General features: G+C 51.0%; 1 protein-coding gene across 1 annotated transcript in view; it reads right to left on the bottom strand.

Moving 5' to 3' along the window:
• Positions 1 to 2,284: 2,284 nt before the first annotated feature.
• Positions 2,285 to 25,605, bottom strand: part of Fhad1 (forkhead associated phosphopeptide binding domain 1) — a 119,052-nt gene continuing 95,731 nt past the window's right edge. The window contains exons 25-32 of the mRNA XM_052177971.1: positions 22,966 to 23,095; positions 22,211 to 22,338; positions 18,246 to 18,341; positions 17,599 to 17,819; positions 16,426 to 16,591; positions 11,706 to 11,777; positions 8,352 to 8,405; positions 2,285 to 2,395 (exon numbers count right to left, since the gene is read on the bottom strand). Of these exons, the coding sequence (XP_052033931.1) occupies positions 2,285 to 2,395; positions 8,352 to 8,405; positions 11,706 to 11,777; positions 16,426 to 16,591; positions 17,599 to 17,819; positions 18,246 to 18,341; positions 22,211 to 22,338; positions 22,966 to 23,095 (978 nt within the window). The remainder of the gene's footprint in view (positions 2,396 to 8,351; positions 8,406 to 11,705; positions 11,778 to 16,425; positions 16,592 to 17,598; positions 17,820 to 18,245; positions 18,342 to 22,210; positions 22,339 to 22,965; positions 23,096 to 25,605) is intronic.

The raw sequence follows: 25,605 nt of genomic DNA on the forward strand, positions 1-25,605 counted from the left end.
GGATTAAAGGCGTGCACCACCACTGCCCAGTTTTCTTTTCTTTTCTTTCATCTTTCTTTTCCTTCCTTCCTTCCTTCTTCTTCTTTCTTTTTTCTTTTCTTCTTTCTTCCTTCCTTCCTTCCTTCCTTCCTTCCTTTCTTTCTTTCTTTCTTTCTTTCTTTCTTTCTTTCTTTCTTTCTTTCTTTCTTTCTTTCTTTCTTTCTTTCTTTCTTTCTTTCTTTCTTTCTTTCTTTCTTTCTTTCTTTTCTTTCTTTTCTTTCTTTCTTTCTTTCTTTCTTTCTTTCTTTCTTTCTTTCTTTCTTTCTTTCTTTCTTTCTTTCTTTCTTTCTTTCTTTCTTTCTTTCTTTCTTTTCTGTGTGTGTGGTTTCCTGTGCAAAGAGTGTCAGATGCCCTGGAACTGGAGTTACATTGCAGGTTCTAGGAACTAAACCCCGACTCTAAACAGTAGGCAGTGCTTTAACCACAGACCCCTCCGCAGTCCCTCCCTGGCCTTCGTAAGCTCAAGTGCAGGCCGCCTTCCTCCCTCACTTTGCCTCTCATGGAATCGCACATAAAAGGTTTTTCTCCCACATTCCCGCACATTTTAAACAAGCATAAAGAATACGTTTGGTTTTATAATACAGGACAGCGGGCTTATTGTCAGTTTGACACAACCTAGAACCACCTGGGAAGAGTGTCTCAAAGAGGGATAGATTCAGCCTATGAGCCATTGCTAACTGATGTTAGCTGATGTGAACGGACTCCGCCCACTGTAGGCGGCTCCATTCCCTAGGCCTGGGTACCTGAGCTGTAGGAGAGTAGAGAAGTCGAGCTGTGCACAAGCGAGTGAGTACACAAGTGCTCATTTCTCTCTGAGGGTGTGATGTGATTGGCTATTTGAAGTTCCTGCCCTGACTTCTGATGGGGCTGTAAGCATCACCCTGGTAAAATAAACCGCAACAAACCCTTCTTGTGCCCTAGGTTGCTCTTTGTCTGGATATTTTTACCACAGCCACAGAAATGAAATTAGAATATGAAAATATTTTTATTGTGGTTTTAATAATAATAATAATAATAATAATAATAATAATAATAATATTGATTGATTGATTGATTGGTTTTTTGGATTTTTTTTTTTTTTTTGAGACAGGGTTTCTCTGTGTAGCCCTGCTGTCCTGGAACTCACTCTGTAGACCAGGCTGGCCTTGAACTCAGAAATACGCCTGCCTCTGCCTCCCAGAGTGCTGGGATTACAGGCATGCGCCACCACCGCCCAGCTATAATAATAATAATAGTATACCAGTTTGTTTTGTGCCTTCTGTCTCCTTCACCTAGGTGTGGTTGGCTGCCTGGCCAGGGAAGATTGTCAGTGATAAGAGGTAGGTAGGTGGAGAGAAGTCAAGGCACAGAGGAGAATTGAGAGTCGCTGTAAGCATCATGGGAATCGAGAGTACGTGCTTTGGTGACTGAGTCCTTGGCCTATCCTGTAGCCTGTGGGTGGGAAGAGTAGGGTCGTCTTGGTCCTGCAGAATGGATAATGTAACGGAATTAGAAACCAGGCTTCCAGCCGGGCATCATGGGACACCCTCTTAGTCCCAGTTCTTGAGAGGCAGAGGCAGGCAGATCTCTGTGATTTCGGGGACAGCCTCGTCTAGAGAGCGAGTTCCAGGGCAGCCAGGCTACGCAGAGAAACCATGTCTTGAAAAAACAAAATAAAAACAGATACCGACTAAACAACCAAACAAAATGAAACCAGCCTTCCAAGCCCCGTTCCCTAGCTGAGTGACTGTAGGCCGGCCAGCCAACTTCTCTGGAGTTCAGCATCCTGACCTGTAATGGAGCCATGCGGGGCTTGGGAAGAGGGTTGAGAAAAGATCTGAGAAGTTCAAAGGGCCACAGAGATGCCAGTCAGGATTACAGAAGTGACAGAATTGATTGGCCTTCTAAATTTATTATGATAAACTCAGATATAAATTCATTATACTGTGGCCAAGTACTTGAAGCATCCCCGTCGCTCTGTGGCTCCAGCTGCGTCAGAATCCGCGTGTGAACAACTGTATCCACAAGCTTAAGGAGTCTGGGTTATAGACATTCTTTATATACATGCATGTATATACATTTATAGATAATTTTCAAAAGTCTTCTCCTTACACACTCCAAAATAAGTTCTGTGGAAACTATTAATCTAGAATGCGAAGCATCCAAGCGTCCATCTTTTACAAGTTACAGAAGTCCCTCGGTATTTGTTACTGGAGAGTCATGCAGACTCAGGATCACGACGCTAAGCCCTGGGACCGTGTGTTTTCTAGTTCTTCCCACCGGGTTTGGCGAATGAAAGGCTCTGGGTAGCCTTGCAAGCCTCTTTCTTTGTCTCTCTCTCTTGACCCATCTTCAGGGTGGTTTTCTTGGCTCCAGCCTTCAATGAACAAAAATGAACAAACAGACAAAATTTGTCAATGCGGTCAGAGCCTCAAATGACCTATGCAAATTAAAAAAAAGATTTCCTTTATTTTTAGTTACACGTGTATGCATGACTGTGCGTGTATGCGCACACACATGTGTAGGTGTGTGGGGAATGGAGTCACAGGCAGCTATGAGATGCCTGACTCGGGGTGCAGGATCTCGAACTCAGGCCTCTGCCAGATCAACCGCTAATCATCGATTCTAGACCCCTGTGTAGCTTTTACTCGAGAACTAGAATGTGAAAGGTGCACACATGTAGTCATGAGGAAAGCGGTACAATCCTCAGTCATTGCCGGGTTCGTCAGGGACGAGCCTGCTGCTCTGTCCGATGCACCCTTCCCAGGTCGTGGGACTGCTGTCCCTTTCTTCCCAGTTTATATCAGATGTTTGAAACTGGGGGCTGGGTCATAGCAGCTGCTCCCTGGAGTGGAGTCTCCTGCTCCTGGGGTGGCGCTTCTCCCTCTGAACCATCGCAGGTCTGGACAGGGTCACAGGTGACTCTGATGGCTTGTCAGGAGAACATGGCAGACTCTTTAGGAGGCCCTTGATCCTTTCTGAGTCCTTCTCCCTTAGACAGCAGGGGACGCCGTAGTGACCACGGGACCGATGCCGCTCTGGGTCACAGCCGGGCTTCTAGGATAATGATCTCTCCCAGGATTTGGGGTTTATGGGCCCTGAGGTTTTTTCACTTGCTTCTTGTCACATGACTGGGAAGAGGAGGCCTGCAGAGATGTAATAGCGGACAGTGCACATGCGTGGTATTCGCCCGTGTGTGCCAGCGTGCGTGCAATGGGTGCGGGTCAACAGTTCCAGGCCTCTCCCTTGGTTTTTACAGGAGATCATCTCTCTGTGTATTTACACTTCTCCCCTTTGGGAGTAGGTTAACCACTTCTCCAGAAGACCTCTTGCTGGCACACCCCCCTCTCTGACCTATAGATAGGTCAGCCCTTTGAGCTCCTATCTAACAGGGAGCATGCGTCCTACTGTCTCCTATACATTCAAACCATTAGGATGCACATGCACCCAAGACAAGGAGAAGGTTGTTGATAAGGTGAGTTTCAGTTGACACTATACAATCCCGTCCCCCCCACACCCCATTTTCTCCATCTGTCACATGGAGACCAGGCTGTGGGTTCTGTCTTTTTAGAGACTGATGGAGTCATTCTGGGAAGGTTTTTAAAAATTATGTTTTAACGCCGAGCGGTGGTGGTGCATGCCTGTAATCCCAGCACTTGGGAGGCAGAGGCAGGCAGATTTCTGAGTTCGAGACCAGCCTGGTCTACAGAGTGAGTTCCAGGACAGCCGGGGCTACACAGAAAAACCCTATCTCGAAAAACCAAATTATGTTTTATTATTATTATTATTATTAATAATTATTATTAATGTTTTCCCCCTTCTCTTCGCCCTCTTGTTCCAGCCCCGCTCGCTCACAGCCTTGCTTGTTCTGTCCCAAATTTGTTTTTCATTACAAATGGTTGTGGGTTGCTGGGATTTGAACTCATGACCTCCAGAAGCACTGTCAGAGTTCTTAACTGCTGAGCCATCTCACCAGCCCCGTTTATTTATTTTTGTGTGTCTGCACATGTGTGTACATGACAGGATATGCCTTGTAGTCAGGGGATAATTTTGCGGGAGTGTTATTTCCACCTTGTGAGTACTGGGGACTAAACTCAGGACCTAAGGCTTGGCACCACGGGCTGTAACATGTGGGGCCCACCTCACAAGTCTCTGGAAATAGAAAAGCCACCTCATGAGCTCTCTTTGCTTTAGGACAGCTTTGAAATTAGCCTTGGGAGGCCTAAACTAGTGGCAGATGGGAGCCTTAAGTGTTTGTTTTGTTTTAAGTAATTTTCTTACTTGATGTTATGAGTATTTTGCTTTCTTGCACATGCATGCACCACATGCATGCCTGATGCCAGATACGGTCAGAAGACAGAGTGGGATGTCCTAACACCCAGGTCCTCTGCAAGAGCAACATGTTCTTATCCACTAAGCCAACCCTTTAGCCCCTTGTTTAGTTTTTAACATAGGGTATGTAGTCCAGGCTGGCCTTGAACTCCTGATCCTCCTGCCTATACATCCCAAATACTGGGATTATAGACGGGAGCTACCTACCACCCCTGTCCCTTGAATGTTTCTGAGAGCCTACATTCACAATCTAGTCAGAGAAAGAGAGCCTGAGGTCGGTGTAGCAGGCCACTCAGCCACTGTTGACCTGACAGCCAGGGTGGAAGAAAACAGGTGGCAGCCAAGACTGTCTTCCTGCTGAGGTCTTTCTTGCTGCTTTCTCTGGATTTTTTCAGTAAAACTGCCACTTGCAGATGGTTCCAAGTGTCCCTGCCCCAACCTGTTGTGGCACCAGAGTCAGGGAGCTCTGTTCATTAAAAATAGAGCCCCAGGTCCGGGCGGGGCCACCGCTGTGTCTGCCACAAATGCGGGAAGAAGGGACTTTTTGTTGTCTGTTTGACAAGGGAAGGTGGCTGTGGCCATTGACCCGGGAAGAAGAGGTAGACTTTGGCCATACTAGTAAGAACAGGAAGGGGAGGAGCCTGGGAGAGCCCAGCCTGAGACTGGCCTCCAGAGGGGCAGCACCCAGGTTCAGTGTGACATCTTTGGGATCACAGGACACACCCTAAGGGACAGAAGCCAGTCTACAACAGTGCTGCCCAGGTGGAAATTATACACTGGGCTGGCTTTTTCTGGCAAACCGCGAGGCCCAGCCCATTCCCAAGCAGCACCTTAGCCGTCTCCCCACAGACCTCTGTCGCCACAGACTGGGAGGGACCCCTTAAGAGAGGGTCTGGAGCTCTGCCCGTTGGCTTTTGCCTTCAAAGCACTTTGGCCAAAGCAATTATTAGCACTTGTATTTGCTTAACAACAACAACAACAAATAGTTCCAAGGTTAAGCCAGGAAGTTTTTATGAGTGGTCTGGTGGGGCTCCGGTCAATCCGTCCTTCATTATGATCCCTGGCTAACACGGTGGATGTCTTTCCTCACACGTCTCACATATATGAAAATGTTAAGTATGATATTCATGTTCACATATATGTATTATGCATATGCGCATACATATACACATACATATACATATATACACATGGTTGTGCTAAGGAAGTTTGCAATTTTAGATCTTTAGATCAGGGATGCCTAGCCTTTTGTTTTGTTTTGTCTTTTTGTTTTTTTGAGACAGGGTTTCTCTGTGTAGCCCTGGCTGTCCTGAAACTCACTCTGTAGACCAGGCTGGCCTTGAACTCAGAAATCTACCTGCCTCTGCCTCCCAAGTGCTGGGATTAACCACCACCACCCGGCTAGGGATGCCTAACCTTTGCAGGGTGTGTGTGTGTGTGTGTGTGTGTGTGTGATTCATACATAAAGAATTCATGCCAAGCCGGGCGGTGGTGTCGCATGCCTGTAATCCCAGCACTCTGGGAGGCAGAGGCAGGCGGATTTCTGAGTTCGAGGCCAGCCTGGTCTACAGAGTGAGTTCCAGGACAGCCAGGGCTATACAGAGAAACCCTGTCTTGAGAAAAAAAAAAATCCAAGAATTCATGCCTGCCAGGCGGTAGTGGCACACGCCTTTAATCCCAGCATTTGGGAGGCAGAGGCAGATGGATTTCTGAGTTCGAGGCCAGCCTGGTCTACAGACTGAGTTCCAGGACAGCCAGGGCTACACAGAGAAACCCTGTCTCGAAAACCAAAAAAAAAAAAAAAAAAAAAAAGAATTCACGCCTGCCCCTTTGGAGGTGGCATTGCCCCTGTGATTAACCACCACATCTGTGTCACCTGCCACATCCCAGGTTCTTAGCTCATGTCTGCCCCAGGGTGGAACCTTGAGGTTCACCCTTCCTACCTCATGTTCAGCAATATGGAAGCCCAGTGTGGACAATCAGAAGGCCTCTAGCAGATGTTTTAGGACATAGGAAACTAGAAAAATGCTCACTTTGGCATACATCCCACAATGACCAAAGACTTCTGGCCACCAGGGAAAGAAAACCGGCCTGTGGCATCTGCGAGGGCAGAAGACCAAGGCCGTGGGGCCCTGAAAAGAGGAGGCGCTTCTAATGAGGGACCCATGAATGGGCTAGCCTGGAGGAGACTTCACTGCCTCTGTCCCTTTCTGGGGCACTCTGACTCTATCTCCCCCAAAACTCCAGGCCTTCGAGGGAGGGGACCCAGCAACAATATGCAAGAAGTCTGGAGCGAGACTGTCTGCACCATGTCCCCCTAGACCCCAAACCTTGTATCCTTGTATTGATGCCTTCGTGGCTGGACCTGGGACCACTGCTCCCCCAGCAGAAGTGTGCTTTGTCTCATTCTCTGCAGCCCAGAGGACACCAGACATTCCAGGATCTCCATGTCAGAGAGACATCGCGTTGCCAGGACATCTGGGCCCTCTAGACATCTCTGTCCCCTTACAACTCGAGGCCGTTCTTAGACTAAACCTAGCCGCATCTCCCTCCTGTTTGTGGATGATTGGCAAGCCTCCTCACAGTGCTACTTTACAGCGGGCAAAGGTCTCAGATCTAAGGGAACCCTGCCCAGGGCACTTTGTTTTACCAACATCTACCTCTGTCTAGTATTGGGATAAAGATATTAAGAGGCTTTGATTTTTAAATATATCCCTGATGACCTAGCACAGTGGTACGTGCCTCTCCTAGGGAGACAGAGGCAGGTGGATCTCTGTAAATTCAAGGTTAGCCTGGTGTAAACAGAATAAGTTCTAGGTCAGCTGACGTTATGCGGTGAGACCCTGTCTCAAAAAAAAAATGGTTTTACTAATGATAATTTAGTTGTTTCAGAACAATGTGTTTTTCATGGACCCAAGGCACATTAGGAAGATGGAAATTCGGGGGGAATCCCATCCAAGGGTCTAAAGCCTCTCACTGGCCGAGATGTAACAATTCCACCATAATCCACGTTTACTATCAAGGCTGCTGGCCTAGAGTCAATATTCTGTTCATGTAATGCCTGAGTGTGTTTGACCCTGGGTAGGGTCTCATTCTTTTCCCAGACATCACCTGAGACTGTCAAACAAAACTCAACTCTTTTAACAGCAGGATATCCTGCCCTCTTCTCCCGTCCTTATCTCGTAGGGACCACCCAGTGATAAGATAAGACTGCCAACTCAAGCCCGTATCCTTTGGGTGCATGACTGTCATAAACCATAGGGAGAGTGAGTGATGACGCTCCTTGGGGATGTCTGACGTTCTGAGCGCCTCTGCTTCTCCTTGCCTTCGTGCTAAAGCCTGTCCCGAAATGCTTTTCATCACTGACGAAATTCACGCCATGAATCCTGGCTTAGCCTGAGTCGTGATCCCTGAAGCTGTCTGGAAGCCCCTCAGGCTATTGAGGGTGCTGGGCACTGTGCCTCCTTCATCTGTACCTCCCCCCTCGCCCCCCAAGGCTGACGCTCTCCCCTCCTTTCTCACGTGCAGAGGAAGTGTGTCTAGCCCCAAGCTTCCAGGAGCTCGCCTCTGCTTTCCGCAAGGCGGAGTGTGGATTGGGGCAGTTCCAGCAAGGGCTGGATCCCAGCTGGGATGCTTCAGTAGATTTAAAATGCCATAGTCTTGATTCTCAACTCTTTAAAAAAAGGGATATTTTAGGTAATGTTCCCTCAGAGTTTGAGAGAAATGGTTACCCGAACTGTGGTAATTGTACATTCTGAAAGTCAGTAAGGAACCTACGATATCTCCTACCTGTGCTGGGCTCCATGGAAATCTCCTCCTAACTGTGTGGCTTGAGACTCTCAGTCTCTGATCCTCAGACCCCCTCCTCTGTGGGCTGGGATGACCCCTGCCCCGGAAGTGAATGATCTGTCATGTCATTCCATGTCCCTCACTACCAAATGGCTGGCTCCCAGCAGAGGTGAGGAGCTGCTAAGGTACCATTGGCCCTCTCCCTGGCTCACCTGGAGACTTGAGTTCTGCATCTTGCTCTTGACCATCTCTATAAACAAGCGTCTCTTTAACAGAAAGGATAGCGACAGCATTTAGGTTAGACTTGTACGGCCTTCTGGGCCCAAGAGGGATGGGCTCTTCTCTATGTAAGATTGATTTACTTATTTGGAATGTTGGGCCCTTTGTGGGGAGGGGCAGGGAATGAGGCTTTCAGTAGGGGGTGCTGTTTGGGGGGGTTCAAAGGCCACTACTGCTTTGCTGCTCTGAGATGCTGTTTAGATCCTAGCTAGGAGGAGACTGGCAGGCTGAGGGCTGTCGCAGAAGGCAAACCAGCTTCTGCTGGCAGCAGGGCCTTGTAGTATGGGAGGGCAGAGGGTGCAGGTGTTCCCACCGAGTGGTGTTAAGGAGACCACAGTAGCTAGCCTGCTCCTCAGCTTTGCCTGTTGGGAAACCGCCTACACCCCAGTCTTGCCTGCTGTTCCAATTCATAACTGGTGACACTGCTGTCTTCCAGACCCTACACCTTAGGAGAAGAAAGACCCATCAGAGGTATAGAGGACACCAGGGTGACAGAGGGAGCTGCGGCTTCCTGTTCAGAAGTCAGCAGGTAAACCGAGGGGCTGCAGGGGAGAGGGCATACCCAGAGAGCTCTGAAAACCTGTGCCTTACCAAAACAAACAAACAAACAAACAAAAAACCCAAAAATCTCATGCCTTCAGGGCTCTGGGTGTAAGAGGAGGTGCCCGAGCCCTTCCTAAGGGGGCTGGGAGTTGGTGGGAGGGGCTTGGAGTTGGTGGGAGGGGCTTGGAGTTGGTGGGAGGGGCTGGGAGTTGGTGGGAGGGGCTGGGAGTTGGTGGGAGGGGCTGGGAGTTGGTGGGAGGGGCTGGGAGGTGGTGGTTTGTGGATTGTGGGTCTTGCGTTCTTGTCTCCCAAATTTCTCAGAGAAACTAGAAATCCAGCATACTGATATATATTACTTAAAAAGTAAAACACAACAAAAACTAACCAAACAAACAAACACCACCACCACCGAAAGCTCAAACCAATGAGCTGCTCCTGTGAGCCAGTGGAAGCCGGTCTGTGGGCAGCTGTTCCTGACAGCTGCTTCTGAGCCTCCCTCCTTGGCACCAAGCTGGTTTTCTGTCAATACTCATTGGTGGGCTGCCAGGGAATCGGTGCCCAAGTCCATTCAAACTTCATAATGAGAGCGCGTCTCTATGAAAATATATCTCCATCCAATATTTGGGACATGCTTAGACTACAGTACTATGTTGTTTATCTGAAATTCAAAAGGCAGAGGGTGTGGCTCAGTAGTAAGAGTGTTTTCCCAGGAGGCTAGGGACCGTGGGTTCCATCCCAGAACAAGGAGGAAGAACAACAAAACTCCAGTGAAATTCACATGTATCCGAGTGTCCGATTTCACTTTTCCTTCCTACTGGCAACCCTACCTGGCTTTCCCTGATACCCAGGGAGGGAGGGAAGGAGAGAAGGAGGGAGGGAGGGAAGGAGGGAGGGGAGGACAGAGGGAGGGAGGGACAGAGGGAAGGACAGAGGGAGGGAAGGAGGGAGGGAGGGAGGGACGGAGGGAAGGACGGAGGGAGGGAAGGAGGGAGGGATGGAAGGAGGGAGAGGGGGAGGGACGGAGGGAAGGACGGAGGGAGGGAGGGAGGGAAGGATGGAGGGAGGGAAGGCGGGAGGGAAGGAAGGAGGGAGGGACGGAGGGAGAGAGGGAGGGACGGAGGGAAGGACAGAGGGAGGCAAGGAGGGAGGGAGAGAGAGAGGAGGGAGGGAAGGAGGGAGGGAAGGAGGGAGGGAAGGAGGATGGAAAGGAGTCTCCTGGGAGAAGAGTGAATGTTCTCCAGTCTCTTCCAACCTCTGAAAACAACTGAGGCCTGAATTTAGCTGACAGTTGCCCTCTGGGTATTTTGTACTTAGAAGGCCTGGAGCTTGCAGCTGTTCGCTGTTTACCTCGGGGCTGGAGCCCAAGGCTGGTGGGGGGGGGGGTACTTGCTGCTATTCAGAGCACTGGAGCTCAGTTCCCAGCATCCACCCTGGAGGCTTATGACCAACTGTCTGTAACGCCAACCCCAGACTGGCCCACTATTCCATGCCTTTCTCTAGTTTCTGAGGACACACACACACACACACACACACACACAGAGAGAGAGAGAGAGAGAGAGAGAGAGAGAGAAAGACACACACACACACAGAGAGAGAGAGAGACACACACACACACACACATACACACAGAGAAAGACACACACACACACACACACACACACACACACACGTTGCAAGCCTGGCCTAGAGGGACTAAGTTTGTATCATATAGAGTCTTAGGTATTACAAAGCCGCGATTAAAAACCTTCCTTACGTTTATTTTTTATAAGTACTGTGGATGGAACCCGAGGCTTTTTGCGTGCTCGGCAAGGACTCTACCACTGCCCTGCAGGCCCAGGCCTCTGTGTGCCTTCCTCTTTCCCTGTTTTCTCCTCTCTCTGCTGCAAACTCTTCTACCCAATCCAAGTCCTATGAGTATGAGGGGATCTAAGGTACACTAAGTGAACCTACTCTGATTAACGCGGGGCGGAGACGCCGAGGAGCCATCTCCTTCACTTCACGGCACCCAAGGACTCTGAGGAACCCTAGCTCACTGCTCCGGAATCCATTTATGAATGAAGGTCATGTGGTGGATAGCTGAGCCCTGGAGGAAGGGCGGAGCCGGGGAGCTGGACTCACAGGGTACGGGACATCTAGATCTGCTCTCAGGTGTGACTCACTGGACACTCTGCGGCCTTTCCACCAAGGGATGTGGCACATCCTGTCACATGAGGCCCCCCTGGGCATTGCTCTGGTTGATCCCTGTTCTGAGAACACTGCGGACAGCTCATGCACGGTATTTGGAGGACTCGGTGAACCGGGGACCAAGCTGGATCTCTGTTTCCAACAGAGTGCCAGGCTCAGATGCAGGCCGCACACATGCAGGCATGAAAGCCGCTATCGTCAGGAACTTCCGGTTCCTCCTCCACTTCTGGGTCCTCTTTGTACCCCTTGACCCTGTACTCACTCCTCCCTCCCCCTTTTTCTTTTCTCCACATCCTAAGCCATTTAGAGTCCGAGGTGTTTCATTTCACCTGCCAAAAGTACCCCAGGCCTTCCTTTGCTTGGGGACCCTGAGTTACAGAGAGAGGCAAATGCTTCCTAGGTCCTTTGTCCAAAGTGCCAGGAGGCAGTGGGCGGGGTGAGGCTGGGAGGGAGCACGGGGAGGGGGTACCGGTGTCCCTGGGCAGTGTGGGCTTGCCCAGCGGTCTCAAGTGACAGGCTACTTTGCCAACGGCTGCCTGCTGGGTCTAGCCTCTTCCTACCTGCTTCTCAGTGTCTCTGAAGGGGCAGCTGGAGGACGCTGCGGTTCTCTGCTCCTGATCCTCTGCTCGCTCCTGAGTGAGGAAAGCAGGCGAAGGAGAGCACGTTTAGTCCTCCCTCCCTGACCTGTTCCAGGCTGGGGCTTAGCTGTGGGGGCTTCTGGGAGATGCTAGGGTTCACTGCCGTAGGCTCCAGATGAGGCCTGCGGGAGGGCGGGATCCGTTTTCTCCACACTTTTCGCTCATTCACTCTACCACTTTCCCTGTATTTATTTTTTTTTTTCCGGACTTCTGTCCCTGTGGCTCCCCATCCATTCCTACCTGACACATCTGATGACTTCTTAAAAACGTGGTTTATTACATTTGTTTATTTGTTTGGTGTCTGTGGCAGCCATGAGCTACTGTGGAGGCCAGAGAACAACCCGAGAGAGCCCATTCTCTTCTTCCTTCCACTTTATGGGTCCTGGGAATCGAACTTATGTCCCTAAAGCTTGACAGCAAGCGCCTTTACCCAAGGAGCCAATCTCATCTGCCCAACATCTACCGGGTTTCTGCTCTTTGGCCACCTGAGACAGAGGTGAAAAAGAGCTAGACAGCCCTGGGCCCGCCCACCCTTAGAAAACAGTGGGCTAAACAGAATAAAGACGTCGGTGATGGCCAAATGCATCACGGGATGTCCCCCTGCTCAGGCTTCAGAACCCAGAGGCTCAGGCCGTGTTATCATTCTTCCCACAGACAGGGAGATCTAAATCAATGGCATGGGTGGGCTTGCGGGCTCCAGCCTAGCTGAGACCACCTCTGAAAGCGGCGACAGAACCTCTGGGCTGGGATTTGACAGGTTGGAGCTTGCCAGGGAGTGAGGTTTGCTCCCCTGGCCAAGGAAGCCACTGAGAGCAGCTGTTCTCACACTTCCAGCCCCGAAGCCCCCCACCCCCACCCCGGGAAACGGCCCCCAGGCTTCTCCGAGGGCAGCTCTCGAGGGTGTAAAAGCTTTCTATTGAAAATTCCCATCTGAGCCATTCACGGAAAATATCTGCTCTTTCTTGGCCGCAGCCCCAGCTGCATTCAACCAACAAGGAGAAAAGAATGCTGGACAAAAGAGGGGCTGGCTTCACGTGAGCAGGAAACAGCCTTGGGGGGGCGGGGGTTGCTGGGCTCTCAGCAGGGGGTGGCGTGGGGGGAGGCGCCAGCGATCAGAAAGGGACCCTCTGAAAGAGACCCAGCACCAGCCCTGACTGCTGGGAGTTGCCTTTCTAGCCCTATAGCACTGAGTTTTGGGGATGCTGTCATCATTTGGAATGTACCCCCTTCCCCACTATTCTGCAAAGTGGGTCCTGTTTGTCACTGGAGCTGTTGAGAAGCCAAGACACGAAGTGGACACACTAGTCACTAAGGGTCAGAGGTGGGCACAGGCCCTATGTTTGACTCCAAAGTTGACCTCTTAATTCTTACAGAGGTGTCTTTTTTTTTTTTAAGGATTGTGGAAACTGGACAGTGCTGAGCACAGCACTGTCAAGGTCCTGCGGGTCCCATGGAACCCCGAGGTTCCAGGCTGTGTGTGTTTGTGTGTGTGTGTGTGTCCGACACTGAGAGTCTCCATGCTTTTGACAACCAGCCTCATCACACAGTTGAAGGTGTTAGTAGTGTACAGAGAGGTCAGCCCCTCTCCGGAAGACAATGAGTGCTCTCCCTCAAGTGTGCTTCCTAGGTTTTCTGTAGACATAGATTATAAAATTGTGTACATATGTATGGCTTGAGAGAAGAAGCAAAATGGTCTAGGGGACCAAAGGGGCTCGTGGGGTTGACACAAGGGTGTACAGGCATGAATGGGTGTGTGTGTGTGTGTGCCGTGTGTGTGTGTGTGTGTGTGTGTGTGTGTGTGTGTGTGAACTCTACACACCAATGGAAAGGCAAGGAAAGAGTTAGTTTGGAGGCATGGCTTTTGATTCTGGAAAGTTCTGTATCGTGAAGAAGCACTCAAACATTTAAACTGCACTGGTGTATGCATGTGTGTCTGTGTGTCTGTATCTGCGTCTGTCTGTCTGTTGTAAAGGAGCGTGGTTCAAAAGTCCCAGATGGGAAATATCCCATCCCAGAGCCTCAAGGAGTCAATCTTTACATTACAGAGGGAACTTTGAAAAACTGTTAGGTCTCCTTGATAAAAAATTAAGATAAACAGGAAATTGAAAAGAAAATGAATTTTCGTTTAAGACTACCTTCCCTTGAAATCAGGGTTTCACTTTTATAGACCAGGCTGGCCTCAAACTCTCAAGAGAGGAAGCTGCCTCTGGCCCCGGAGTGCTGGCTGAAAGGCGTGTACCTTTCCACACACATTGCACCCAACTCCCCACCCCCCTTTTAAAAGTGAAAATATACTCCTAGAATAGACAGATGATTTAGGCTTTCTTTTTCCCTAGAAAACGGGTTTCTGACAGTATGGGGAGCCACGGGCCTCGTATGAGAACCATAGCGCTGGAATGAGACAACCTGCCCCCCCTCCTCCACCACTGTGGTAATCAGAGGTGGGGAGGAGCCTAGAGTGGAGGCGGTACAGTGGCTGGGAGAGTAGGCCTTGGTGGGAGCTCCCGCCACCGTGTCTGCTGCCGGGCTGCCAGGCATTGCGACCCTTTGTCAGTCTCAGCTCTTCTCGGAGCCTGGTGGCCCTGGATGAGCCCCTTGCAAACTGCGGAACGCAGCAGCAGGTGCAGCGTGGCCTGAGCGCACCCAGGCAGCAGACGCACGTGAGCCTGAGCGGGGCGAGACATCTCTCAGCACAGCGCGGCCATGCTGCGGCTCCATCTACCTCTCCATACTGTAAAGTCTGGGAATCTGCAAGGCCCCAGCCCCTAGCTCTGCCGGGACCCCCTGCTGCAGGCCGAACTGGGCCGGTTTTTCTTTTTTTGGGGGGGGTCACCCCCGCGCCAGCGCAGGATGTCGTCTGGTGCCAACAGGCTGGCCGGCTGCGTTGTGTATGAATAAGGCAACTCTTGAATAATGCATGTGACATTGATTATGCAAATCCTCGGGTTCTTTACGCTTTCGGCCAGCACACCACAATGGGTTGCTTGGGGCCCTCCGAGGTCCTGTGCTATGGTTTTGTGTCTGTTCTTGAGGACTTGGGCTGACAAATCCCAGAGGGCACCTTGGAAAGAAGTGGGGGCCCTGGCAAGTCCAGTCCCCGCACCCCCCTTCCCCAGCTTCTGCTCGTGGTAGCCCATGGCACACACATGTGGCTTGTGACGTTTAATTCAGAAAGATAAGTGTAAGCAGTCATGTTTAAGGCTGGTGTTGGGGTGGGCTTCTAAAATGAGCCCCCCCAGTAGTGCTTCTGGGTCATCCTTTTTCAGAGCTGGCCTCCTCAGAGCTCAAACACACACACACACACACACACACACACACACACACACACACACACACACACATACACACACACAAAGTCACATCCCAGGAGTCATGCATATGCTTATGCAAACACTGATACTGTCACAGTTACACACATGCACACATATTTAAGCATGTCCCTTCTCCTGCGTATTTGAACACTTACACACAGAGTCATATGCGTGCAAACACTCACGGGCACACACACACATGTGTGCAAGGGCACACATAAACACGAAGCTCTAAAATCAAAAGAGATCATAATTCCAAGGGGGTCTTTGGGACCAGCCCAGTGTACAGCACAGGAATCAGGGGAGACCTGGGGGCCGTGATACAGCCCCATTCGCTAGCTACTGTGTGGACCAGGGCAAACCTGTCAGCACCGTTTCACTGGGCTAATCTCATGTAGCTCAGGGGGTCCCCAAGCCTGGCTATGAACTCCTAGCCTTCCCCCCTCCACCTCCTGAGTGCTGGGCTCACGGGCGTGCATCGACACACACAGTTTCTGCGGCGCTGAGATCTGACCCAGGGCATTTGCGTGCCAGGCATTCAACCAAGCAAGCTACACCCCCAGCCCAGGCCTCTCAACCCACGCAGGCTCCGTTTCCTCATCTGCAAAAAATAAAATCAGGTCGTAGTCTGCACCAGGCATGCCTCTCAGTGGCATCAGTAAATGACCGCTTCGACGTAGTCCAGACCAAGCCTACCCTGTGGACGGTCATGGAGAGATGGTGGTAGCGATTGATTTCCTCATGGGCCTGATGCGATCCCGAGGTCTGAATTGTCTTAGCAAGAGTGGAGGAGGGGGCTGCCGAGGGGGCTCAGTGGGTCACGGCATCTGCTGCCAAGCCTGACAACCTAGGTTCGATCCCCCAAACCCACACAGGTGGAAGGAAAGAATGGACTCCGGAACATTGTCCTCGGCCCTCCACACGCACGTTGCAGCACATGCACGCCCACGCGTGTACAGGCAAGGAAACAAATGGATGTGATTACGAGCACTAAGGTGCGCACTGGGCATCAGTGAGGTAAAGAATGAACTTAAGATCTCGAAGCAGGTGGTGGAGTTCCGAGCCTGACTGGGGTCTGTTGGCCGCAGAAGCTCTTCTGCCACTGTCTGCATTTGGGGAGGGGGTTTCTCCCGGGGCTATCATATCATATCATTTGTTCTTTTTTGTTGTTGTTGTTTTTTAGATGGGGTCTCTCTACATATCCCTGACTGGCCTGGAACTCACTATGTAGAAGCAGGCTGGCCTTGAACTCACAGAGACCTTCCTGTCTCTGCCTCCCGAGGGCTGGGGTTGAAGGCGCGGACCACCATCTACGGGGCCGAGCAGCTCACCTTCTGCTGCTTGAAGGCCCTGTTGAGTCGCTTTTCCTGGCTCAGCTGCTGCTCCGTGCGCTCCAGGGCCTCCTTCAGCAGCGCCTTCTCCTCGGCCTCTTTGTGGACTTCATCTTCCAGCGTTGCTACCTGCGTCTGGTACATCTGAACGGACACTTTGCTATGCCTGGGTGCACGGAGAGACAGCGTCCCTTTCCCCCTCGCCGTCCCCATGCCTTTCAGGGCCCCGACCTCTCTAGATCCTTCCGCATGGGACTTGACTTATGAGCCGGTGACAAAGACTTGGGGGAGTAGAGGGCGGAACGCGTCTGAACGTGCACACAGCATTGGGAGGTTCAGAAAGTGTTGCTGGCCTTTCCCAATGTGTCAGGGGTGTGGGTGTGGTCCTGCAAGTCTTGGGGGTGGGAATGATGGACCCTCAAAATCACACAAGTGCTAGATCAAGATTCCTGTGTTGTGTGTGTGTGTGTGTGTGTGCATACACGCTTTTGTTTGTGTGACTATGGGCATGCTTGTGTGGAGACCAGAGGACATCAGGTATTTTTCCTTGCCTTTCACCTTGTTTACGGGAAGATCTGTTGTTTTTCTGCCTAGTATGCCAGAACAGCGCATCCTCCTGTCTCTGCCTCCCGTCTTCCCATAGGAGCACTGGAATTTCAGATGTACCTACTGCTGCTTGTGTGTGGATTCAGACTCAGCTCCTAACACCGGTGGCACGCGTGCTTTTTCCCTATCAAATCATATCATATCCAGCTTTTTGTTATTTTGAGACAGGGCCAGATGTTGCCCAGGCTGGTTTCGAACTTGCTATGCAGTAGAGGATGACCTTGAACTTCTGATCCTCCCAAGTTCTGGGATGAGAGATGTGAACGGCTATGCCAACTCTTAATGCACTGCTGGGGAAGGAACCCAGGGCTTAGTGCGAGCTAGGCAAGCGCTCTACTGTCTGGGCTGCGTCTCGCCTCACAAGTCAAGGTCCTAATAGGTGTAGCCTGCACATTGAGAGCAGACAGGCTAGAGAGGCGTGGCCCTCCAGTTGGTGTTTTCTCCCAGACAGCCTCCCTCCAGGAGACCATGTCCCCCAACAGGTGTTTTTGCTTAACCTGCATCAAGCCCTCCGTCCTGTCCCAGCCCGGCGACTGTCCGTGCTTAGGCAGGGGATGCGTGTGGTACCTGAGCTGCTCCAGTTCCTGCTCGTATCCCTTCAGGAGCTCCTCTTTCCTCTGCAGCCGGGTCTTGAGCTGAGTGATCTTATCAAACACCAGGTCCAGGTCCTTCTGTCGGAGGTGGTTGACCTTCTCCCGCTCTTTGGGCGAGAGGTGCTTCAGGGACATGTGGCCGGACATGTCCTTGATGTTCATCAGGCTGCCGAGTGTCTTGATCATGTCGGTGTACTGCAAGGAGATGGGTTGCTGGTGAGGGCAGCGTTGGAGGCTGCGCGTGCCCATCGCCCATCGGGATGCTGGCGTCTGAGTCTAGCTCGTTCTCTGCAGCTGTGGGAAGCGAACAAGTGGGCTGGAAGTGACTGCAGTGGGGCCTTCCGTCCGCCCTACCCCCGCCCCACAGCCATGAACAACAGGTCTTTTCCAGAATGGATGGAAAATGACAACAGAAATTAATACTTGTTCTATCGATGCAGCTTCCCGGGAATAGGGCTGTGTGCTGGTTCCTGACCCATGCTGAGTAGCAGCTGGGGCTTGCTGAGTTATTAGAACAAGTCAATATGGCTCCGAGGCTGGCAGTCAGCGATCCTGTGGTTAGCAGCCAGTGCTGGGCAGAGGGAGGGGGACGGGAGGGGAGGGGACGCCGCGTCCACACACCAGCCTCTCACTGAGTTCTAAGGCTTCTGAGACGTCTGTCTTCACGGACTTCTCCATGGCCAAGGTGGAGCCCGAGTTGAAAGGGCCATTCTGAGGCTGAAATAAAAGAGAAACTGAGCAGCTCTCTGGGCGCTCCGTTGTCCGCGTGGGCCGCTGGGAAGCTAGGACCCTGTGTGCCCATTGGACGAGGAGTTCCGTGGGTTTCTCATCTCTGTTCCTGACCGTCTGGTCGGAACTCTTCACTGTGTATTTGCAGGCTCCTCATCTGATGTCTTCTTTCTAGAACAGGGTCTCTCGGCTGGGCTAGGTCGGCGCTCTCCCTCCCCGCCCCCACGTTCTACTGGCTCATCTGAAGAGGGCAAACACTATTGGTGTCTGACGGGAAGATGCTGAAGATACCATTGAACAAGACAGTCCCCAATCAAACTGTCCGGGAGTTACCTGACCCCAAATATTCTGTGCGTGGACTGGGAGGTCAAAGGCCAACCTTAGGTGCCATTCTTTAGGAGCTATCTGTCTGTCTTCCTTTTTATTCTTTAAACACTGTCTCTTACTAGGTCTTGAGGTGGTTGGTGAGCCCCAGAAATCCTTCTGTCTTTACGTCCCCAGCACTGCTCTTAAAACTGCATACCATACACCACAGTGACCAGCACTTTTTTTCTTTTTTGAGACAGGATTTCACTGTGTATCTCTTGGCTGGTCTGGACTCACTACGTATACCAGGCTGGCCAAGAAATCACAGAGATCCATTTGTCTCTGCCTCAAAAGTGCTGGGATTAAAAATGTGAATTCTGGGGATTGGTCTGAAGCCGCCATGTTTACGCGGCAATGACTTTCCCAATTAAGGTATCCCAGCCTCTGACTCCAAATATTAATGTGCAGATGTTGAGAAGCCCTAGGCCGAATGACAAGCTCTGTAGCGAGGGGGACCATGTTGCTGCCTGTATGCTCCACTCTAGTGCCTAGCGTGGCACTGGTCACATGGTGGCCCAAGATGTGTTGAATGAATGAATGAATGAATGCTACACAAGAACAGTATGTTTTCCTTTTGTTAGAAGAACCTCATTCTTGCACAGTAGAAATGGAGTCCTTCAGAAGATGTGGCCAAATGTTCTCTGGGTGGGGGAGGCTCCCTTGGAGCATTTCCTGAGATGATGCAGGCCCAGCCCTCCAGCAGCGCACTTGCTGGTCCCTGCATCAGCCAGCTGGCCTCTGGAAGCTCTCTCTGACTGGAAGCCTGGCACGGCAATCAGGCCAAGCAGAAAGCATAGAGAGCCACGGGTGACTATCATATACCTCGACAGGACCCAGGTGGACTTTAGTCCTCAGCAGGTGCATCATGGGTATCTTGGTTGGCCCTCAGCATCTGCAGGTGCTGCCTGTGACCCCCTGGAGACTACAGCAGAACCAAGGAAACCCCAACTGTAAGACCAGAAACCTTTGACAGTAGTAAGAGTGCATACAGTTATACACTGAGACAAAAAGAAAAGGTGTATGTGTGTGTGTGTGTGTGTGTGTGCATGCGCATGCAGGTGTTGCACATGCATGTGTTGTGCGCATACATGTGTGTGCACATGCATGTGTTGTATGTGTACATAGATGATGTACATGCGTACAGGTGTGTGTGGTGTACATACATGTTTTGTATGTGTACATGCATGTGCACAAGGATAATGTGCATGTGTATATGTGTGCTGCACATGCATGTGTTGTGTGTACATGTGTGTACAAGGATGATGTACATGTGTACAGGTGTGTTGCACACACATGTGTCATATGTGTACATGTGTGTGCATATGGATAATGCACATGTATACAGGTGGGGGCACATACATGCGTTGTGCACAAGGATGATGCACATGTGTACAGGTATGTGTGGTATACATGCATGTGCTGTATGTGTACATGGATGATGTACATATGTATAGGTGTATGTTGCACATGGATGTGTTGTGTGTGTGTACATGTGTGCACAAGGATGACATACATGTGTACAGGTATGTGCTGCACATGCATGTGTTGTATGTGTACATGTGTGTGCACATGGATGATGCACATGTATACAGGTGTAGGGGGCACATGCATGTGTTGTGCGTGTATATGTGTGTGTGTGCATGTGTGTGTATGGATGATGCACATGTGTACAGTGTTGCACATGCATGTGTTGTGTGTATACATGTATGTGTACATGGATGATGCACATGTGTACAGGTGTATGTAACCCATGTGGTGGCCAGAGGTGGTCAGGAGTCCTGTCACTTTTTGACTCATTCTCTTGAGACCAGATCTCTCACTGAACCTGGAGCAGGGCTGGCAGCCAGTGAGCCCCAGTGATTCTCCTGTCTCTACTAGCATGGGCTTAGAAGTGGGTGTGTGGTCACACCCTGCTTTCTCCATGGGTACTGGAGATTTGAACTCAGGTCCTCATGTTTGAAGAGCAAGTGCTTTTACCCACTGAGCCATTTCTCTTCTCCTGACAAGAGGGTCTTTGGAGATAGCAGTGAGTTGACCAGAGTCCTCTGCACCCCTCTCCAGGATCCCCCTTTTTATCTTTCTCTGCAGGCTGGCAGGGTGCTAGAGGAAGACGGCCAGGGATGGAGTACAGGTTCCCTCCATCTTTACCTCTGTGACCTTGGATGAGGTGCATTGCTTCTGAAGCCCTAGTTCTGAATCTGTAAAACATGGACACTGGACATCTACAGGTGAGCTCCTGCAAGGATTCGCCGAGCAGGTGAAGGGCTCAGCTCAACACCCAGCGTGCAGCGAGCACTCAAGCCGCATGGAACTGACTTTCTTCTGACTTCCTGTATCATTTTATTTGCTTCCAACTTTGGAGGATGGAGGGTTGGGAGGTTCCCTGCTGTGTGGCAGCAATGGTGGGGTGGGGTGGAGGTGGGGTCATCCCACAAAGGGAAGACCAGTCTGGGAAAGCAGAGCCAGGCCATGAGATCTAGCTGACCTCCCATCTGGAGACTGTTCCACCACACCCAACCCTGGAGGATGGGCATATGCTTTTAGTAAGAATCCCAGCTCTTTACAAAGACCTTCCTCTCCAAGGACAGTAAATGTCCGGAAAGATTGTTAGACAGGGCATCGGTTCAGGTAGGATAACTTTGCTGTTCTTTCTAGAAACTTCCACGTGCGTTATTCCTAGTTGTGTGAGCCAGTGTGGGCCTTGTGACGGATCCTGGTCTCAGCCTATCAAACACTCGCTCTCACATCCATTAGGTCACCTTCAATGTCACCATTAATCACTCCTGAGAATTTTGGCATGAGGTAGCACTTTTCTCTGGGAGAGCATTATATATAGGAACCACAGTTACCTGTCAATCCCCCCGACCTCTGAGTCAGGCACTGGGGGACGCATTTGTAAAGTTATCTTGGTTTTTGTTGTCATTGAGGGTCATAGATAGCCTCTGAGGCCTGAAAATTGCCCTGTAGTCAGGTCTGACCTGCCCTTCTCATCCCCTGCCTCTACCCCTCAGCTCAGGCCTGGGGTCACAGGTGTGTGTCACCACAGTTCTGTCCTCTTGGGTGGTGGACACCGGGCATTCAGGCCGGCCTCCCTCACAGGGCTCGCCCCTGGCCCTCTCAACACAGCTCCCTTACACTTCTGTGTGCGTGTTCACACCTTTCAGTTTACAGAGGACGGCAGACTTTGGCAAACTCCTGGCATAACCTCATTTTCTGTAGAACGTAAGGTCTCACAGGAAGAGGGGGGGCCTTTGTGTTTCAGTGACCGACCTGGCCCACACTCAAAGCAATGACATACTGTGCTGTGCAAATGGAAGGCCACTGTGCCAGTGTCCACTGACTCACAGGCCAGTGTGTGTAGATAGACACCTGCTCACCAGGGAGGCCCTGGCCTTGAACCCCTGGCACACTGCCTGGAGGCTCAGCTCTCGCCAGCCCTAATGCCCACCCTCTCATGTCAGTCACTGCAGAGGCAAGTGATTTTTGGTTACCGGTCGGATCTCTACTCTTGTGAGAGTTGTCAAGTCGGGCTTTGCGTCTAATAATATTTTCTGTACATTTTTTTCCATCCGGAGGGTCTTGAGCTCTAGGAAGGATTCATTCATGTGGTCCTTATGATCTATAAAAGAAATAAGGTAGACTCAGGTGGACATCATTTCCCATCATCGCTGTAGCTACGGTTCACAGGACACTTACCATGGGACCATTCTCATCCTCACAACCTCACGGGAATAGTGGTGAGGAGACCAAGGCCCAGAGAGGTTAAGCGACTTGCCCAAGGCCACGCAGTGAGTGTGAGGCTTTGGCTGCCATTGCAGAGGTCTCCATAGTGAATGTTACCACGGGCCTTCCAGCCACAGAGGTGACAATGACACACATACCAGGACACCCTAGCAACCAGTGCCTTTCTCGGCCATCAACTGCCCATTCTGAGCCTGCCCCAGTCCTCTTGAATGGGGTGCTCTAGGAGGACCCCCTAGTGCTCATTCTCAGGTGTAGTTGGACCATGACGAAGTTCCCAGCAGGTGACAGGGAAATAAAGAGGAAGACAGTAGTGAGTCTTCATGTCCTGTTTTTGTAATGTCGGGGCGTGCACTTGACCCTGAGGCAGGACCCGGCCCATCCCTGTTAGTGTTATAACGTCCTGATTATTAGATAATGGGGTAGCTTGGCCAACTAGCCGATCCCCAAGGTGCACACTAGGTTCTGGGGTCCCCGGGCTGGGACTGGGGCACAGAGAACTTACTGGGGGAGTTGGCCTTCTCCAATTCCCTGATGCGCGTTCGGAGTTCCGACAAGGCCTTTTTCTGCCGCTGGATGATTTCCTCGTGTCGAGACCCTTTGCACTTGGCCCCCAGGTCACTGAAGGACTGCTCCTGGGGACAGGGTGGCACACACATAGACAGCAGCGCCAAGAGGGTCCTGCTATTTCCCTCAGATTCCCAGTGACTTAAACAACTCCTGTTTAGCGGAAACCCTGTCACTCAGCGCTCCTGGAAAACATCACAAGAGCTTCAGCGGAGAGGGGATTTAAGTTTTTCATCACAGATATCTAGTCCTATGTAGGAAGATTTCCAGCTCTCCTTCCTACTTAGCGGCTCCATAAATAAATCATTTCTTGTTCTCTTTCTCTTCAGCCTTCTTCTTCTTCTAATAGACTTTTGTGCCTGGGTCTCCATTTCCACCCTCCACCCCCCCTTACAGACAAGGTCTCTCTAGCTCTGGCTGTCCTGGAATTCACTGTGTAGACCGGGCTGTTGGTCTCAAAATCAGAGATTTCCCCCTGCCTCTGCCTCCTGCGTGCTGGGATTAAAAAAGCGTGTGTCACCACTCTTTGCTTTTTCTGAATAGTAACTTTTAGAAAAGAATTCATTTCTTACTCTTTAAAGTCTATGTGCGTGCCGCTGAGTGTAGGTGTCTGGGGAGGCCAGAGGAGGGCGTCAGATCCCATGCAGATGGCCTCAGAGCTGCCTGATGCATCTGCTCAGAGCAGAAGTCAAGTCCTGTGCTGAGCTGTCTCCAGCAACCCCAGTTCTACCTCTAGGGGGGCATTTTTACTTCTCTTTCTCGCTTCCCCCTTCTGTGGTGCTGAGGCTGGCAGCCATGTCTCATGTCTAACTAAGCTCTTGCTTGGCTGCTCAGTTGAATTCTCAGCCCCAGGACATTTGAGATGAGATCTTAGGCAGCTTCTTTTATACTGGTAATGGGGATGGCTTTCTCCTGTCTGTTTGGGGGTAGTGGACACCCTGGCACTTGGTTGGTCTGGGACGCCAGGATCTCTAGAGTGGCAGGTCCAACAGAACCTTCTGTGACGATAGAATGTTACCTGCCGCATATGGTAAGATGGCTGCAGGCTACCTGCAGACCCCATGGGACTGTCAGAGACTAGAACAGGGTCTACTCAGGGCATAGACAAGGAAGGTCTGCAAAGGGCATGCTCCCTTTTACAACAAATTCATAAGATTTTAGGATTATTTTTCTCTTAAAAAAAAAAAAGAGGAGATACATCCCAGGAATGCAGAGTGCTTGCCCAGCATGCACAGAGCCCTGGGCTCCATTCCTCACGCTGTATAAACGGAGGTGACACACGCCTGTGGTTCCAGCATTTGTGGGGTGGAAGTAGAAGGATCAGAAGTTCAAAGTCCTTCCTGGCTACATTGAGAGTTTGAGGCCAGCCTGGGTTATGTGAGATCCTGTCTCAATTCTCTAGTGAGTCATTCATTCATTCATTCATTCGTTCATTCACTCAGTCATTCCACACCTCAGAGCGCCAACTTGCTCAAGGTTCAGGGCCTCTATCAGCAAGTGGCACTGTCCAGTCCTTGCTGCCCTGGATTTTGATTCCCAGTACAAGGAGACAGTGGGGAAGGTAAACAGGCAGAGACACACAGGGACAGTGATGGATGTTTAGCAGATAATTCAGAGGGGGCTGGGGTGGGGTGTCGTGAGGAGGGATGGGGCACAGAGAGTGATTTTCAGTTGTCACACAGTTGCTAGCGGGAGGCCTCAGCCAACCTGGCAAGAATGGGAAGAAACCGACGATCTGTCTCATTTATAACTGCTTTTAAAATAGCAACTTTTGGTTCACGTCAGGTTGCAGATATAGATACTGGAGGCAGCACACATAGCGTGAGGTGAACAGAAATTACTGAAATGTTATATAGCTAGGCATCTTGGTCTTTTTTTTCATTTTTAATGTTTTTTCCTTTTTAATTTTTCTTTGAAACAGGACCTCGCACAGCCCAGGTTGCCCTCAGACTTTCTGTGTAGCCAAAGATGACCTTGAACTGGCCTCCTGTGGCCATCTCCTGAGTGCGGGCATCTCAGGTGAGCACTGCCGTGCCCAGTCTGTGTGGTATCCCAGTGTAACAGCTTTGGGAGCGCAACAAGGTCTACCCACTGAGCCACACGCCCAGCCCTGTGTCTATTGATCCATCACCACCTGCCTATGCTGACCCCGCCCCCTCTCCCCAATGCTAGCTGTTCTTCCAGGCACCTCCTTCGAGGACCCCAAGCTAAGTCCTCCCAAGGAGCTGAAGCTTGTGCAGCTGACGGATGGTGGACACTTTGGTGTCAGACACCCTAGCTTCAGTGACTAGAAGAATCCAACCAGACAGAGCAGAGGCCAGGGAAAGAGAATCCTTCCTTCTTCCTTTGCCAATGTTGGCGTTTGTTTGAGGCCAATGGGATGATGAGTCCTAGGCTCTGTTAGTCGCTGGCTCTCCTGGGGCTCAAGGCCTACAGTCTCTGTCAAGAGGGGGCGGGGCTTAGCAACGCTAACTGAAGGCCTCTTGGGACCAGTCCCTCCCTTAGGCATTTCCGCCACTCATACCTTTATGGCTGCTCCAAAATTCCCCCTGTGGAGGTCTCTGACCAACAGTTCTGA

The sequence above is a fragment of the Apodemus sylvaticus genome, chromosome 3 (assembly GCF_947179515.1).
Source record: "Apodemus sylvaticus chromosome 3, mApoSyl1.1, whole genome shotgun sequence".
In the NCBI taxonomy this organism is placed as follows: domain Eukaryota; kingdom Metazoa; phylum Chordata; class Mammalia; order Rodentia; family Muridae; genus Apodemus; species Apodemus sylvaticus.